The 12921-nt window shown below is 38.3% G+C and overlaps 1 protein-coding gene across 2 annotated transcripts in view; it reads left to right on the plus strand.

Moving 5' to 3' along the window:
* The first annotated feature begins 5845 nt into the window (after positions 1–5845).
* The window catches only part of LOC144082493 (glypican-3-like), a 114508-nt gene continuing 107432 nt past the window's right edge, over positions 5846–12921 (plus strand). For both annotated transcript variants that reach the window (XM_077609706.1, XM_077609708.1), the window contains exon 1: positions 5846–6313. In XM_077609706.1, coding sequence (XP_077465832.1) covers positions 6154–6313 — 160 coding nt within the window. In that variant the 5' untranslated portion in view covers positions 5846–6153. The remainder of the gene's footprint in view (positions 6314–12921) is intronic.

The raw sequence follows: 12921 nt of genomic DNA on the forward strand, positions 1-12921 counted from the left end.
TCAATGGTGCAGTTATTATATATAAACATATATATATATATATATATACACATGTATATATGCATATAGATATATGTATATATATAATATATATATGTATATATATATATTTATATATAATATATATATATTTATATATATATATATATATATATATATATTTATATATTTATATATATATATATATATATATATATATATATATATATATATATATATTTATATCAGAGGGGTTACAGGGGGTGCTGGAGGCTATCCCAGCTGACTTTGGTCACCAGGTGGGGGACACGCTGAATTGGCCCCCAGCCAATCACAGGGCACAATGATGTATGGTGGTGGTCCTGTGAATTAGGACTTAGCTCTTCCCCTCACAATTCTATTGTCATTATACAAGTATGATGAGATTTAAAGCTTCACCACGAAGTGCACAAATAACAACAACAAACAAATAGACAAAGAAATAATCAATGAATAGATAATCAATAAATTAATAAGTAGGCGGCCGGTGGTGTGAGCTGTTAGCATGTCGGCCTCACAGCTCTGAGGTCCTGGGTTGAAATCCAGGTCGGTCCAACTGCGTGGAGTTTGCATGTTCTTTCTGGGGCTGTGTGGGTTTTCTCCGGGTACTCTGGTTTCCTCCCACATTCCAAAGACATGCATGGTCGTCTGATTGGACACTCTAAATGGCCCCTAGATATGGGTGTGAGTGTGAATGGTTGTCCGTCTGCCTGTGCACTGTGATTGGCTGGCCACCGATACAGGGTGTCCCCCTCCTCTGGCCTGAAGTCAGCTAGGATAGGCTCCAGCAACCCCTGCGTCCCTAGTGAGGATAAAGCGGTTCAGAAAATGAATGAATGAATACATTAATAAGTAGTCAACAACATTAATAAGTAGGGAAATGAACAAATAACAACAACAAACAAACAGATAAATCATAAATAATAATACTGAATAAATAAGTAGTCAACATAGATAAGTAGTCAACATGAATAAGTAGGTATAAAAGTGACTAAAGTGGTTAGTGTTTAACGTCGGCCGTTTTGACCGCAGTTCTGGACTGACTCCCATATAATCCCTGACTATTCGTATGGGCTCACATTCCTGGAAAAACTTCGAATATATATCTACAGGTTGACCCGGTGTGCCTCTCTTCATCATGAAATCATGCAAATTACGGGCATCTGGCATCCCCACGAGCTACGTGCTTTCCACGCTGCACACGCAGGGAACACGCTGGATGGGAATGTAGGTCAAAGTTCGACTCGAGAAGAAGGCAAGTTAGGCAATGCCGGGTCCCACAAAGAAAGGGGGGTTGCGGGGATCCACAATGGCTCGTGGAAGGACAGGAAATAGTAATGATGCACACCCTTTTTAAAGGGGGTGAGGGGAGAGGGGATATTTGTGTGCAAATGAGGCGGTCTCCTGCAAACAGAGCAGAAGGGTATGTGGGGGCAGGGTTTACAAGGGTCAGAGGTCACAAGTCTCTTCTGTGCTGCTGCTTAAACCAGCACACAGAGCAAAGAAGAGGACCGAATGAAACCACATCGCACTCGGGTCGGGATTAATTCAACAAATACACGTCCCCCTTTGCATTTAGGATTGATTCATCTTGCTTGGTTTTACTCGGTTTCTTGGCCTGCATCCACCAGGATTGCGTCATAGTAGCCGTGCCGACCCCACCCCCACCAATAGGAAAAACTACTCGAAGATGCGCTCCCGATTTCATGCTTGACATATCGTTTTGTTTGGTCCCAAAAAACCAGGCTGGTGCCTCCTTCCTTTCCAGGCTCGCTGGGATCCAACTCAAGGTAGGCTGTGCTCATTCATTCAAGCCACTCTTATCATTCATTATAACCAAACGCTTTTTTTGTATTAAAAAAAGGAACATAATGCAGGAATTGTGCAGAAAAAAACCCAAACAGCACCAACTTTTTAGGTGGGAGCATGTGTTATGAGCATTTGATGTGAAATCAGACGACAACAAATGAATAGCCCCGTTATAGATGACTTGTATATTTGTTCTCTAATCGAGTAAAGTCGGATGGGATGGCTATTTTTATTTTTTTTAAATGAGTGTCGACGCGCCCATCACGAGGTGCAGTTGGCGCCACTTTGTAAAAAGCAGGACACATGATATCCCACTTGCAACTTGGTTTCTATTCTCTCAACTTGTTGGTTTTTTGAAGAAGGATTTTACAATTACTCATTACAATTGATGGATACTAGCTACATTACAATGGCCTACTTGGGACTGTTTCTACAGCAGATGCGTTGTTTTTCAAATGTTTTCTGTTTTATTGTTGCAAACAAGCTATTTCAAACCTTCTGTAAATAATCAAGTCGTTTTTAGAACCGCAGTGATTGGAAAGATCTTAAAATTGGCAGTCAACAAAAACAACATTTATCTCATTTATTTGGAATATTTTATTCCCCGTCGTTATACATTTGAGTCATTTCTTTACTTCAGTTAATTTTAGATTTGTATTCAGTACACATTTAACAATACATCACTAGAGATCAGTATACTGATTATAGTGAATCAACTATAGAACATTGACCCACAAAAGAATCCTTTCAATGGTTTTTTTTTCGTTCAAAAGAATACAATTTCACTCAAATCTTCTCCACTTTAAAAAATGCTTTGTATTTTTTTTTTCTTCAGGTAAAATCTAACTTATTTTTTAGAATTCAAATTGCTGTTGAATCGAATCTCTATCAAAGCTTGGCTGGATTTCCAATGTCGGCATATAGTGTTTGTTGTCCAAAGAATTAATCCCTTGTATTCATTAAATGGGTCATTTACAGACTTACTCGAAAGGGTGTATGTACATCAAGCAAAATAGTTTTGTTTTATTTTGTCTGACTTCAGCACATGGCCTGATAAACTAAATGAAGACCCAAAAATATCTGAATTAAGGGCTAAATGAGATGTTGCCTGCTTTTAAATAGAAAATTGAAGGTATAGAACCGTTTGGCTGCCTTCCAGTACTTTTGTTAACTGACAAACAAACAAAAAGTGGAAGTCGATTACTTGTCTTTGTCTGCAAACACAAGCATTCAGACACCAAATGACTATAAGACGGGTGTCCAAACTATTCCCCCCATCCCTTGTGAAGATAAGTCATAGGTGTCAAAGTGGCGGCACGGGGGCCAAATCTGGCTTGCCACGTCAATTTGTGCGGCCCAAGAAAGTAAATCATGGTTGCAGACTTTCTGTTTTATGATCAAATTCTAATGAAAATTATAGATGTATGTATATGGAATATTTCCAGTTTCCCCCTTTTTAAATCAATAATTGCAATTATTTTAATCCCAAATTGTACTTTTTCTTTTTGTGTTGTTTTTAGTTGAAAAAGAATTTAAAAAAATCTAAATATTGTATCTAAATGTTTCCTCTTTCCCATTTCATTTTTTTAATGCAAATAAACAGATTTTTGAAAACGCAATATTCACTCTTTCCCTTTTAAATAAGACACTATATATTTAATATTTGCCCTCTTTTCTAATTAAAAAATGTAAATAAATGTAAAAACAATCCACTACTAGAAAATATTTGCTATTAAGAGGCTCAAGGAGAAGACTTGTAATAATTTTAATTTCTAAAATTGATCTGTCAATCAGCACGGTCGGAAAAGCTTTCAATTCATTAATTGATTAATTTTGGATGCCCCCCTTTCCTTTTACAAATGGTTTGGGCCAATTAGGGCAAAATATGCCCAGGTTTGCTCCCTTCCAAACTGACTTAAATCTTTCAAAAGTGGCCATCTTAGCAACAGGGTTGCATCTAATTTGCTATAGTTAGTCAATAAAGTTGAATTTTGAAAAGAAAAAACATAGTGCATCGTGTTCAGCTGGTAAAAATATTTATTGCACAGAACAGTGATGCTGTGATCATATTCACTAGATGCAAAGGTTGGGAATTTTACAGCCATCAAGCTTGCATTGCAAATGAAGATGGAACATACTGGGAAAAATGTGCACTACTGAAAAAAGAGTGGACTCCTGTATGTTTTGATTCTATTTGGCTTTAACTTGATTTGTTTACAACGATTCATAGATGAATCTTTATTTTAATATAATCAACTATTTTTGTTCTCTTTTCAGACCGACTGGAGATCCTATAAAACTGGTCTTGCATCTATGATGAGGTGCTTGATGTTGAGGCCCTCCAGCTAAGGTGCATCTAGTGTAGTATAGTGAAATACTTGATTATCTACTGCCCTAGTTGCTCCTTCTGGCTGGTGAACCCTTTCAAACTCAAGTTGGAGACTTTTCTACAAGGAACTTTTGGGAGTAAATGCTTCACTCTTATGGTTTAGTGATACAGAATGTAAATTAGAACCTCTCAAAACTAGTGTATTGTTTAATTCCACCAACCAATTAGCTAGCATTAGCTGGAGTTTTAGTCATTGACTTGGCTGTTCCAAAGTGCTCACAGTGCAGGTAGTGTACACGTCACCTACTGCAGTATGTGCACTTCAGGTGTGGCCAGTCACTTGGACTTCCGCAATGAATCACCATGTATAATTGGGTGGGCTGACGAAGAGTTTTGTTGGATTTCTCCCAGCTTTTCACTTTCTGCTGTGCAAATCCATGCAAAGCTCTCTGTTTGTCCTAAAATGCACAGGAGATAGTATCCTTTTTTTTTAAATTTTTTAAATGTCTTGTGGTTTTCAGGTGGATGACCTCGCAATTTCAACACTTTGCTAAATAAAAGGAATTGCACAGTATCCATCTGTAATCCGCCAGACAATTAGGTCATCTAAATATTTATGATTTTGCAGCAATTTGTACTGGCAGAGGTGGTTTATGTTGAGGGGTGGTGGTCTGTTCGAGGTTGGTGTATGGCGGTGCTGCATTGTATTAGCAACACTACAATAAAAGTAGTCAAAATGAGTGTGGTGACTTGGATGTTCCTTATGGTCAAAGCTTTAGTTCAGTGCAAACTACGGCCCGTAGTTCAACTGCGGTCTACTCCTATGACTTTTATGGCACACTTAGTCTTGGCACTAAATGGAGCTGTTAATTGTAACGATGCCTCTCCATTAGCTCACTGGTCAAAACCTGTACTGTGCTAAAATGTAGTAAACTTGAATTTCTGTATTTATTTTGTTTTACATGAATAAATAATAAATCAAATGTGGTGAATTGAGCTATGGTAATTTTCTTGACTTTTTTTGCTGTAGCTGGACATGTTTTGTTCTAAAAGATTTGTTTCAAGTGTAAATATAAATTTATATTTTGTTGCTTGTAGCCCTTAATTCATTCAGGAGTATTGATAGTTAAATGTTAAAAAAAATAAAGAAACCATTTCAAATGGGATTTAATGTTTTGCATCATTTTCACTTCCATTAATGGCAAGAGTTGTCCAATTCAATTAGGTAGCAATTAGATGATTGCTGTCAGACCTCCCGTTCACAATTGATTGGATGTTTATCACCATCAATGGGAGCCAAAGAATTTTGCAAACCTGATTTTTTTTTAACCTAATTAACATCTGTTCAACGAATGAAAGTTAAATGATTTCTTATTGGCCTCTGGACTTGCCCTCCCCAGTACTATAACATACAAAAGTGATGTTGGCACGCTGATCAACCACTAGATGGCGCCCTTTCCACTTCATTGAAACTGAGTGGAGCAGAGCCTTTAAAGTACTAATGTGATCTTAGACCAAATAATTTTCAGTCAATTTAAAGGTTAAACTCAAGAATGAACTTGGGGGGAAAAAACTTTCCAATTTGTGAACTTTATTGGAAAATTATCCAGTTAAATAAAATATTTGCCCTACACGTTTATCTATTGGTGAAATATTGACTCACAAAGGCACAGCGACCCTAATTGCGTCCAACATTACTCCGGATCGTTCATCACCGACAGCTTGTGCGTCTCATCAATCGTGCTCGTGCACGGCTTCAAACGTGCGTGCACGCGCTCGGAGGGAGCGCGCGCACACACAGACGCAACTCCAGTTCAATCAAGCAGTATTCGGCGGCGGAGGAGATCACAACTTGTGAGGGTCGGCGGTGGATCGCGACCCGCAGAGGGATGCTGGCCCACTAGAGTCATCCAAACAACGCGGACGCCGGATCTCCCAACTTTAAACCGTTTAAACAGCGTTTTCAGTCATAGCTCTCAAGTTTTTCCTGCGTAACCATGCTTAGTTTAAGAGTCACCAGTGCGCTTTTTTTATCCGCCTTCCTGCGTTTGTTCCCCGGGATCTCCTCCAGCCAGGCGCCGAACTGCCAGGAGGTTCGGGCTGTGTTTCACACACTTCACCCGGGATCCAAATGGGTACCCGAATCCGCCGTGTCAGGTAACTATTTCACCTTCATTTTCACCTACCGAGGATGCCCATGATTGCATCTCGTGTCAGTAATACTCAAACTTAGTCCAGCATCCATCGGCCATTGTCCATCACACTAAATTATTATTTCATTTGCTATGTAACAACCTGCAACATCAGTGGGAGAGAACCCACATATTATTCATTTCTTTCAACACCTTTAGATTTTGTTTGCTCCAAGTTTGGGATTTTATTTTGTATTAGAAATAGCATTTCTGGTTATCCCAAAGTTTGACGGTGAACAAGCAATCTAAAAGGATAAAACTGAGATTCATTTTTAGGTTTGAGGCTGCAGCCTGTTGCATTGGGATTTAATTTATGCATTGTTCATCTCACGTGTGGGTAGCCCGGTGACCGAGGAGTTGGCGTGTTGGCCTCTCGGTTTTCAAATCAAGGGTTCGATCCCAGGTCTGGACCTTAATGTGTAGAGTTTGCATGTTTTCTTGCTTCTGTGGGATTTCTACGGGTACTGCGGTTTCCTCCCACATCCCAAAAACATGCATGGTAGGCTGGTTGCCCCTAAGTATGAGTGAGAATGGTTTATGAGTGAGAATGGTTGTCCATCTCCTTTTGCCCTGCAATTGGCTAGCCACCAATTCCGGGTGTCCCTGGTCACGTTTTGTTGGGATTTTGGGGTGGAGGTGAAAGTGTGTTTTCCTGGTGTGTACTGTCTGGGTGATCTGTACGTCTCACCTCTTATGTCCCTCCTGGTGTCCCTTCCTGTTGTGGGCAGCTGTTTGTAACTTGTAATTAGCCCTCGTCTGTGTATTTAAGAGAAGTGTTTAGTGACGACTTTGTGGGAGTATTACCGCGTGTAGTCATTTTTTTGTCTCATCCCCTTTGTTACTTTTGTATTGAGCATTTTTGTCATCAAAACCCTGAGTTGTGCACTAGCACTTTCATCGCTTTTTTCCTGCCTCGCACTCAAGGCGATCATGACATCCGTGACCCTTGTGAGGATAAGCGGTACAGAAATTGAATGAATGAATCATCTCTCAGGTGGCATTCTCATAGACCAGGGGTTTTTGAACCTTTTTGACAGAGAGAGCCATAAACTATTCATATTTTCTAATGTTATTTCTTGAGAGCCATTCTCAGAATTGAAAAGTAAAAATATATGAAGTGTGATTTTTTGTTGTTGTCATTTCACCACTTTTAAAGTACAAAAAGTCTCAGAATTCTTTTGATAACATTGTTATGCTGTTGCTAATAAATCAGTATAAATGATATCATGCATGCAGAAGAGTAATAAAAAACAAAATTATGATTAAAGTAGTGGTAGAGGTAGTGTCAACGCCACAGTGACGCTCATATTAGTGCGTTCGGGACTCAGCTCTCTCACCAGTGATTTCCATATTTTACCTCACAGGTTAGTGGAGAGCCATACGCACCCATGGAAAGAGCCACATATGGCTCCCGAGCCATAGGTTCCCTACCCCTGTCATAGACTATAGCGAACATTCAGGAAGTGTCTGGCATCAGCATGTTAAAAGTCCATTAGGTGAACTACCATAGTCTCCATTCTCCTATTTTTCTTGGTCAGCAAGTGTTTTTCCATAACTGGAATGAATTCTAGCGACATGCAATAAGGCAAGTTATTTTTTTGGTATGCTTTCTATCTTTCGTATTCATCTCCCATCTGCGGGTGCATGCAGTTCCAGCAGCGTGTTTGCACCATGCATCCACTTTTAATCAAACACACTACACCTGGGCCAGCAGATATCTGACAGCCGCTGGGAGGAAAATCCAGCACATCCATAGAAATATTTAGCTACCACAAATCTCAGAGTCGGTTGGTCTTCAATTAGGTAGAGAAATTCATTAAAGTAAAATCACCACATGGTCAGCCAAAGGACGCTTCACCACAGTTTGGCATACGTTATGTTTCTATACATACTACGACACCCACAGTTGACTTGCTGCAGTTATGTTGACAATCAGGTCAACGTGCTTAGCTGGAATAAGCTATAAATATGGTATTCATAAGAAAAGACATTCATTACTTCTGTTTGATTGGGAGACTGGATTCAAAACGAGAGGATGGCTATAAAGACCAGTGATAAATATATGTCAAACCTTCAGGTTATTAAATGTGGTGAAATTTTGGAAGAACTACTGAATTAGAATCAAGGGAGCCTTTCAAAATTCCAGGCGTAGAACTGAAAGGGTGATGATTATAATGTGGGAGGATTCAAATGTCTTCCCACACAACAACAAATAATCAATACGACATTATTCTAATGTTACCTAACCTGGGGGTTGAAAGAACATTGACGATGGATAATCACACGGATAATGTGTCATGCAAGTAGATTTTAAGAGATTGTGAGACTCAAAACAGGATCGAGGTTTAATGCAGGTTTATTTAATTTCACTGTCATTTTCTGCTAATTTTTGAAGAGAAAGGACAAAACAAACAGACCCGAAAGTTGCTGATTTTGGACAGAAAATATGTAGTGAGGTTATACACAAATTTATCACAAAGTATGCACAATGTCTCAACAACTCAACTTTGCAAATATAATACAAGAAGCTTTAATACTCGATGCCACAGTTATAATCCAAACAATTGTGAAGAACTATGTGAATAAAATGTATTCTACTGAATATAAGACAGCCAGTACTGTGAATGACCTTAGCCCTGAGAGCGATGCTTACACTTTAAATGTTGAATGTGTGCACTGACCAATGTTGAGTGGGTCAAGAGCATGCAATAATGCAGTATTAAATTATCTGCATTCATCTTTAAAAAAAAAATACTGAACATTTACATGGCAATAAGTATCGAACTGATGATTAAAAAATGCTACTAAAATATTAGTAGCTAGCTAATTCTTCTGAGATATTGCAAACCTTTTGTCTTGTAATCTCAAGCATTAACAATAAAAAATGTAAACATTTGTCAGAACAAAATGTGAAAAAGGGAAGACCAACTGACACATGTTATCTAAGCACATATAAAAGAGCCACTGCAGCCTCATTATTGCTAAATAAAAACCTAAAGCAGTTTGAAGGCTGAGATGACATCTCTCTTCCTTAAATCCCTACCAAAAAGGATGCCTCTCTTCCTTTTCTCTGTTTTTGTTGAAACAAATACCTACATCTTGCAGAAATGAGGTTGCCAAAGACTTTTGGCAATGGCTCATTGTTGGAACCAGAATCAGAGAGCTGCCTAAGAGCATCATCTAATCACTTGCAAATGTTAGAAAATCCTCCCTCACTCGAGTACAACAACACTAAAGTGCATTCATTTAGTAGTTCTGCATAATGTGTGCAGAGGCAGCTGGCAGTGTTCACACTTCTAAATTTTAGATCCTTGCTTTGTTTTTAAAAAATCTTAAAATACAGTGAAAAGGATTGCAAACACTTCAAAGAATTATTTCCTCTCGTTGCCACTGTCTCAATATTTAGGTTGGTTGTAAATTGTGCTGTTTAAATATTTCATTTGCTGTTTCTCCTATTTGCCTATTGTTCATAGCTGTGAGCAAAAAAGACATAGAATCCCATGTGGCTTGACTTTACACCGGTACTTCATCTATAATGTAAGCTCATAACGAGCACCGTATTTTCCGCACTATAAGGCGCAACTAAATGATTTCAATTTTATCAAAAGCCAGCAGTTCGCCTTATAATCCAATGTGCTTTATTTGCTCTATTTGGTTCCATGTTGCATAATCATTGTATGAAATTCCCTTAAGCACAGGTCAACCCAGTTGATGTATAACACAACTCCTAACCACTACTGTTATCACTACTGCTTCAACTAGTTGATGTATAACACAACTCCAAACCACTACTGTTATTATCACTACAGCTTCAACTAGTTGATGTATAGCTCAACTCCTAACCACTATACTACAACTGTTACTACAGCTCCATCTAGTGGATGTGTAACACTACTTACTATTACTACTTCTACTACTACAACTCCATCGAGTGTATGTATATAACATTACCATTATTACTACTACTACAGCTCCATCTAGTAGATGTATAACACTTCTACTACCACTACCACCGCTGACCACTACTACTACTACTACATTTTATAATCCGGTGCGCCTTATTAATGAAATCAAATTGAAATAGGCCATTCATTGAAGGTACGTCTTATAGTCTGGTGCACCTTGTTGCCACACGGTGTCAACATTAAATTTACAGTCTAGCTATAACTGGGAATGGCCTGATATTGACTTTTTGACTTCTAATTAGGAGTGGGCAATATGCAAAAAAAGATATCACTTTAAAAAAAACAACTAAAATCACGTCCTCGATTTTTATCACTATTCTTTATTTTAGTGTTTCCCACCCACTCTTCCATGCTAAGAAGTCATAAATGCTAATACTATTAAGAGAGAAATGTGGTATTATTACGAGAATCAAGTCATACATTGTGAATGAGATTTTTTTGTAATTTTAAAAAGATATGAATTAAAATCTGAAAGAAAAAAAACCTAATATTGTGAGATTAAAGTTATATTGCCTATTTTCATGTGAAGTGAACCAGAAGTTTTTTGGTTTCATAAGCTCAATTTTTGGCAACGTAAGGCATGTGTGAGCACTTTTTTAATGGGATATGTTAGAGTAAAGATGGCTTTTCAAGATTGACACTTAAAAAAACTTGACAGCTGCTCTGCATGTACAATGGACTGACCCCCGGCCCCTCAATCTCACCATATTGATTGTAAGATAATTGAAAGGCATCACCTTGAGCTCAGATTGTATATTGGGGACATTTACACATAGATTGATCTTGGCCCACATCTTGTCTTTCTTCATTTTGAAGAGTGAATTCATTTGCAAGTAAGCATTTTGATCCTTGAAAGTAATTGACCTCAAGTTAAATGGTGTGAATAGCCTCCCAACCAAAATTAAACGGCAAGTTTTACAACCGCTTTTTAAATAAACTTGTAATGAGAAAGTGAATTTAGCCTTGAATAGTACAATACAGGCAGGTAGAATTCTCGTGTGTTTTGACTAGGGAAATTCTTTATTTCTTTATGATTAATTTGCGTAGTAAAGCACATTTATCATCTGCCCCATGACATGTATTTTTTTTAGTTAGGTTTGAAAGTAAAATTCCAGCACACGCCTCCTCTGATTTGGTTCTGCTCACCTGTGTTGTTGCTGACAGTCTATTAATTTTGCTCCGCATCTTGAAATGAAGTCAATCTTATAAATTGGATGCCATTGTCTGTATTGATTCAAGGCTTGAACAATGTTAGATTGTACCCAAAAGGTGTGTGACAGTTTTACTACCGCATTCACTGATTAGATTGTGCTCTTCCACCATGAAGGAGATTTGATGCAGATCAGGAAGTTAGGTAATATCTTTCACAGGCATGGTCCCTGTTGCTTGTTGATCAGTTTGACTGGCACTCTAGTGCCTCTCCCCCACTATGTTGCCATCGGTTTTCATTTCCACCTGTCCTCATCAACCCTTGTGTCCCCTTGTGTCAGCCAATCAACTTCCTCCGTGATGCTTTCAGTCTATCTTCCACCACTGTTTGTCGTCACGGAGTTCTTGAGTCTTTTGAAAGTGCTTAGAGCAACTTTATCCATTATTTTTCTTTATTTTATAATTTTTAATTGAATTGATAGTTTTTAATTTCTAAGTTCTAAGTGGGCCGAGTGGTTAGCGCGTTGGCCCCACACCTCTGAGAATGAGGACTCGAACCTTCTTGTGGGGTGTTTGCATGTTCTTCCCGGATGGGCTCCAGCACCCCCCACAATCATAGTGAGGATAAGCGGTACAGAAAAAAAAGTTCTATAACCCTTTCATGTCCTTCAACAACCATAAACATGTTTTTGCATGTTTGTTTGTCATTTAAATGAGTTAATAGATACATTTCTTATTTTTTCCACTCTTTTGTTTAATTTTCACATATTTTATAATAAATTGGTACATTTTGATACATTCTAAATACTTTAGTGGGCAGTTTATTGAGGACCGTGGAACAAATTAGAGAATTTACAATGAGAATTTACAAATGTGGCTCTGAAAATTCAAGTTACTAAACCATTTCTGTTACTAATTAGTTTCATAAGTAGACGTACCACTGTAAATATACAAACATTGAAAAACAGAGCCCATTGCTGGGTCTGCTTTGGGATTTTGCTTTCCTTGCTGCAATGCCACAAACACAGTAGTAGTCTTATGCACCTCCTGCAGTCTATTGGGGAAATATGTCCTTTTGAGGTATCATCAGACAATACTGAAGTTCTATTACGCTGACCCTGCAGCGTTGCTTTAATTGGTCACAGTAGATTTTGACTGTCTAAACTCGCTCTCTTCCCTCTGGTGTCACTTTATTAAATTAAATCCAGTTTTCCTTTGTTGAGAAACATTCGTAGTTTTATCTGTGTTGATATACTCTTTTGAAAGGATCTTTGTGAGTCCAATTAGTTCTCATCAATCGATGAGTAAACAACCTTAGGCATGACTTGCCAGCTGCACATTTCATCCTCACCAGTCTTATCAGTGGCTCTCTATCTAAGAACATGCTGGGTTTGTTTGTTTGCAAACTGCAATGCTCCTGGCTTCCAACTTTGTGGGGGAAAATACTTCTGATCTTAGT

This window comes from Stigmatopora argus, chromosome 9, assembly GCF_051989625.1.
Source record: "Stigmatopora argus isolate UIUO_Sarg chromosome 9, RoL_Sarg_1.0, whole genome shotgun sequence".
In the NCBI taxonomy this organism is placed as follows: Eukaryota; Metazoa; Chordata; class Actinopteri; order Syngnathiformes; family Syngnathidae; genus Stigmatopora; species Stigmatopora argus.